The sequence below is a fragment of the Lycium barbarum genome, chromosome 11 (genome assembly GCF_019175385.1).
Source record: "Lycium barbarum isolate Lr01 chromosome 11, ASM1917538v2, whole genome shotgun sequence".
Taxonomy (NCBI): Eukaryota; Viridiplantae; Streptophyta; class Magnoliopsida; order Solanales; family Solanaceae; genus Lycium; species Lycium barbarum.
This window is the reverse complement of record NC_083347.1, coordinates 36,557,481-36,563,300: the sequence shown is the minus strand read 5'-3', so window position 1 is coordinate 36,563,300 and position 5,820 is coordinate 36,557,481. Positions and strand designations below refer to the sequence as shown.

The window sequence follows — 5,820 nt, the reverse complement described above, 5'->3', positions numbered from 1 at the left end:
GCAGGTTGGAAAATATCATTTTAAGAGCATTTGCATATATTCAAAGCAAAATACTATGAGGTTTTTGGATTCGGAGTGCAAGTTCTGGTGGTGGGGTAGAAGGGGTAGGATAGGCAGGGGTAGGTGGGGGTGGGGGGATAGTGTGGTAATGGATTGGGGATGTTTGTGAATTTTTATTGATTCGGAAAATGGTTTCCTTCAAACTTTTGAGGAAAACAATTTCCTCCATTTCTCCTATTTTGGGGAAAACATTTTCGTCATACCAAACACACCCTTGATCTTTTTCGAGTCTCTAAGAAAGGTTGGCAAATTGGATAAATTATTAAACTTTTATCCTTATACCTATTTATGCCTTGTACCAAAAGAAGAAGTACACGCTTTGATTGTTTTGGATACTGAAAGTTTGTTTCTGAAGAGTAAATTTGGAATCTTTCTGAATACAGTAATTGTTTTCATTCTATTTGAACTGGTCTGGTTAGGAAATTTCGCTTTTTGTCTCCTTTAATTCTAAGTGGTGGCGGGATAATTTCCCTTAATATTTCATTTCTATTTTTGTTAGGAAATATTATTTGCTTTATAAGTAGCAAATCTGTTTTGTTGTTGTTTATAAGTAGCAAATGAACTCTTAATGTTTGTCCGGGAATTTATTTTCCTAGAAAAAATGTTCTCCAAAATTTTTGACTAACCAAACATGGAAAAATTGGAAAATGTTTTCGTCCATGCCAAACATACCCATAATATCACGAAAATCAAATCCTCTTAACTAGTTGAAGTTAGAAATTGTTTTTACTGATTGTGTAAAACAAAGATGATAATAACTTGGTATTAGGAGCAACCACATCCAATCCATGATTAACTAGGGATTAGAAGAGTGATTGGCTATTGGCTAGTAGATTTACTTGCATCTATCTTGCATTGCTATAAGAATCTTGAGTTGAGGATTGAGCAGAAAGGTTAGTTTTTATAGTTGAATGTCTTGCCACCTTGATGAAAGATGAAGAAGATCAAGAAATCCAAGAAAATCAAGAAACACAAGATTGAAATTCAAGAAAAAGAAAAGTCCAAGAAGCTCAAGTTTGAAGATTATTTCCCATTCTTGTTTCTTGAATCCTTTTCTAAATAGGTTTCTTGTTTCTTGATTTATATTATAGTAGGATTTAATTTCCTATCATTAGTAGGATCTTTATCCTAGTTCTAGTAGGATTCTAGTTTTTTTTATTCTTTTCCTTGTAGAATAGGGATTTTATTTTCCTTGTTTTTAGTTATTTCCTTTCTAGAGTAGAATATGGATTTGTAGTCATAAAAGAAGAGAACCTAGGCCTATATAAAGGGTTCTCATGACTTGTAAATATACTATTCACGTTTTGAGCAGAAACCTAAATTTTGCAATAGAGTTATTTTCTCTATTTGGTGTTCTTTATCCTTGTTTTTGGTTCCAAGCAAGGTGGTGATAGTCTTTATCTTGTTCCAAGCAAGGTGGTGATAGTCTTTATCTTGTTTTCAATAGCGTGTGGTGTTTCTTTATCACGTTAATTGATTTCAAGTGGTGACTTAGGAACTTTATTTGTTTTGATCATTCAAGAACGCGGTTCTTGATTAAAATTCGTTCTAGTTCATACCCAAAACCTTAATTTTCTTTCCATCGTGCCGGCCTCAATACTTACTTGATTTAAACGATTCAATAGTTATTTTTATAGTTCAGATTGTCATCTTTCACATAGCTTTTGAATCACTTTAATCCAACGCCTATAACTTGAGATACGCCCGTTTCTTGAATCTGCCCATCAAATCGCTTCAAGAACAAGATCCTGGTCGATTGGTTCTTTGTTAACTCGAAGAATCACATCAATTTGGTATCAGAGCACAGTTGAGTAATTTCATGGATTATATGCAAGAAAGAAGAGGACGTTGGGTTCAAGAAGATGAAAAGAAAAGGGAATCTCTTTTCCGCACTAGATGTACCTCACATGGTAAGGTATGTTCGGTGATCATTGATAATGAGAGTCATATTAATGTTGTTTCTGAAGAGATGGTTTCTAAACTTGGCTTGTCAACCAAGCATCATCCATATCCTTACAGCATAGAATTTGAGAATGGTGATGGCATAGAGGTAACTCGTCAATGCCTAGTTTCTTTTTCTATTGGCAAAATATATAACGATCTTGTTTGGTGTGATGTAACAAAGATGGATGCTTGCCACTTATTACTTGGAAGACCATGGGTGTATGATAGGGGTGCTAAGTATGATGTATACCGTAATAACTATTCTTTTACAAAGGATGGGCAAAAAATCAATTTGGTTCCCTTGAATCCAGAAGATATTGCTAAAAAATCCAAGTGCGTTGATGATTCTTTTGTGACCAAATTACAAATCATTGGTCCCATCAATGTGGAACAGCAAACGGAGGAGAAGAAAGAATTAGATCCACAAGTTGAGGATTTACCTCCAAAGTTTGATGAGGATCCATTGGAGCATCCAACTATTTGTGAGATTGACTTTCCATCTTTAAGTGATTTCAAAAAGAATCCAGATTTTGTTTCCTACTCCACACCAACTAATGCAGTGTATTGCATAGGACCAATAGTGTATGAATATTTGAAAGAGAAAGAGAATGAGTTGCTGAAAAATGAGTCCATGAACGAGAGTTTAATTTATGATCTAGTTCGAGCAAGATTTATTCCTCAAAAGGTTGAATCTTTGCAAGAAAGTGTAGATTTAATATCTCTTAATTTCATTGAGGTTAGTGGCTATAATCATGTCAAATATGAGAGCATCAAAATCATCAAGGAGCTCATAAGAAGACATGATTTATTCTCTAACCCTGATCCAAAGGTTCATGAATTTGATTTATTTAAAGGTTTTTGTGGCACTAACTCAGATTTTGCATGCAAATACCACATCGACACGGAAGTGTTCAAGATTTATGAAGATCAAAAGGAAATAAGTTATGATCATGGTTTACACATTGAAGATCAGTTTAAGATGATATGTTTGAGAAATCATGGTATAAAGTTACCACTAAGAAAGTGGGATTTAGTTCGGCCATATGCAAAGTTTTCTTTGAACATGATGAAGCTCTATGAAAAGTTAGAAAAATGCAACTTAGAGCCTGGTAAGTATGGGTTGTTCCCAATTTTTTTTTTTTTTTGGGGCTAATCTTTCACCGTTTATGGAGCCTTTAGACTCGAGGACGAGTCTTTCTCAACAAGGGGAGAATGATGAAAGATGAAGAAGATCAAGAAATCCAAGAAAATCAAGAAACACAAGATTGAAATTCAAGAAAAAGAAAAGTCCAAGAAGCTCAAGTTTGAAGATTATTTCCCATTCTTGTTTCTTGAATCCTTTTCTAAATAGGTTTCTTGTTTCTTGATTTATATTATAGTAGGATTTAATTTCCTATCATTAGTAGGATCTTTATCCTAGTTCTAGTAGGATTCTAGTTTTTTTTATTCTTTTCCTTGTAGAATAGGGATTTTATTTTCCTTGTTTTTAGTTATTTCCTTTCTAGAGTAGAATATGGATTTGTAGTCATAAAAGAAGAGAACCTAGGCCTATATAAAGGGTTCTCATGACTTGTAAATATACTATTCACGTTTTGAGCAGAAACCTAAATTTTGCAATAGAGTTATTTTCTCTATTTGGTGTTCTTTATCCTTGTTTTTGGTTCCAAGCAAGGTGGTGATAGTCTTTATCTTGTTTTCAATAGCGTGTGGTGTTTCTTTATCACGTTAATTGATTTCAAGTGGTGACTTAGGAACTTTATTTGTTTTGATCATTCAAGAACGCGGTTCTTGATTAAAATTCGTTCTAGTTCATACCCAAAACCTTAATTTTCTTTCCATCGTGCCGGCCTCAATACTTACTTGATTTAAACGATTCAATAGTTATTTTTATAGTTCAGATTGTCATCTTTCACATAGCTTTTGAATCAGTTTAATCCAACGCCTATAACTTGAGATACGCCCGTTTCTTGAATCTGCCCATCAAATCACTTCAAGAACAAGATCCTGGTCGATTGGTTCTTTGTTAACTCGAAGAATCACATCACACCTTCATTTTAGAATACCTGAAGTCAACATCACATCATATTTTGTTCCTTAACTCATGGTTTAGGAATGGAAATGACTGCTCTTAATTTTATCAGTTAATGAGGCTCACTGGTTGATAAATTCATCTTAGCTGCAAATGCCATATTTTATGAATAGTCAGTTGGAACTAAACTAAAGTATCTTGGCAAAACTTGATCTCGTTAAAATATCTACCAGCAGGAGGAACCAAAGCCCTTCCTGAGAATAGGTTGCTTAGCATAGAACAGTTTGATCGAAGTCTTCTCAGAGTGGTTTCCTAGCATGAAGATAGTTCAGGTCTAGCACTTGATGTTGAAATGAAGAGTACATCTATTTGTTGAACTGCTAGATATTAAGAAAAATTCTTCCCAAACAGTTGATATGCTGTTTTGTCATCAACGTATTTTAAAAAGTATCTTGGTGGTTTCAGATATTTGGTTTTGCAACGTAGTGAGGTGCCTATGTTTTTTGTTCATACTCGGAAGAGTACTGAATTATAATCATCTTTTTGATTCGTTTATGCAATTGGGTATTATAGTTTTTAGACTTTGCTGAGGGAAGAGGGTTAGACTGGTGTTGCCTATGGAATATTTTAAATCTCTTGATAATGAATTATTGTGATCTTTGTATCTTGTTTAAAGTAAAAGAGGCAGAAGCAGAATTTTGTTGGTTTATGTTTTAATATGTTTGCTCATAGTGTAAGGTCTATAGTGCTTGGTTCTTTTCCTTGGTTGATGATGGGGCTGTCAAAGTATTTTTTGTCCATCCTATTTCCATATTTTTTCTCTTGTTTGTCTTTAGTTTCTTGTTCATCATAAATCAGGATTTTCTTCTCTCCCTGCGTGTGCTACTTGACTCATTGTCATGTGATTCTCAAGGTTTATATAGCAAACATTTTTGTAGGTTTTTACTTTTTCTACTCGTGTATTCTCTGATCGATTTTAGGCAGCCCCATTATGGTTCTCCACATTTTTCAGGGTAGTACTTTGGCAGCAGCTGGAGGTGGTAGTTCATCAGTCAAGCTATGGGATACCACTCAGTGGCAACTTGTTGCCACATTGTCAATTCCCCGTCAAGGAGGTGTGCAACCAACCGAGAAAAGCGGCACCAAGAAATTTGTCCTCTCAGTTGCCTGGAATCCTGATGGTAGACTTCTTGCCTGTGGTTCGGTTGATGGAACTATCTCTGTTTTTGATGTAGCTCATGCGAAATTCCTCCACTTCTTGGAAGGCCATTGCATGCCTATGCGCTCTCTCGTGTTTTGACCTTCAATCCATGATTCAAGGATACTTTTCTGAGCATCAGATGATGGTCATGTCCATGTGTATGATGCTGAGGGCAAAACGTTGCTCACATCTTTGTCAGGTCATGCGAGTTGGGTGTTGAGTGTGGATGTTTCCCCGGATGGGCCAGTCATTGCTACAGGTTCAAGTGATAAGACCGTTAGGCTGTGGGATCTTAAAATGAGAGCAGCTACACAGACATTAACCAACCACACAGACCAGGTATGGTCTGTAGCTTTTGGACCACCATCAAGGACTGATGTTAGGTCTTGTATGCTTGCTAGTGTATCTGATGACAAGAGTATATCATTCTACCAATATTCCTGATTGACGCTCTTTTCACATGGCCTGTATGTGAACCAAGAATGTACAAGAAAATCCTCGGCTTTTTAATCCTTGGATCCGCAAAGATCTTTTAGATTCTATTTGAATATCATACACAGCCAGCTTGTGCTATTGTGTATGTTAT

The 5,820-nt window shown here is 35.4% G+C and overlaps 1 protein-coding gene across 1 annotated transcript; it reads left to right on the top strand.

The window, feature by feature from the left end:
- The first annotated feature begins 1,218 nt into the window (after positions 1 to 1,218).
- LOC132618853 (uncharacterized) lies at positions 1,219 to 3,290 on the top strand. The gene is made up of 2 exons (XM_060333853.1): positions 1,219 to 1,444; positions 1,477 to 3,290. The coding sequence occupies exon 2, from the start codon at positions 1,880 to 1,882 to the stop codon at positions 3,155 to 3,157; it is 1,278 nt and encodes a 425-aa protein (XP_060189836.1). The 5' UTR covers positions 1,219 to 1,444; positions 1,477 to 1,879; the 3' UTR covers positions 3,158 to 3,290.
- Positions 3,291 to 5,820: the final 2,530 nt, after the last annotated feature.

Excerpts from the sequence above, each read along its gene's own strand:
- LOC132618853 (XM_060333853.1), top strand. The coding sequence starts at position 1,880 with ATGGATTATATGCAAGAAAGAAGAGGACGTTGGGTTCAAGAAGATGAA.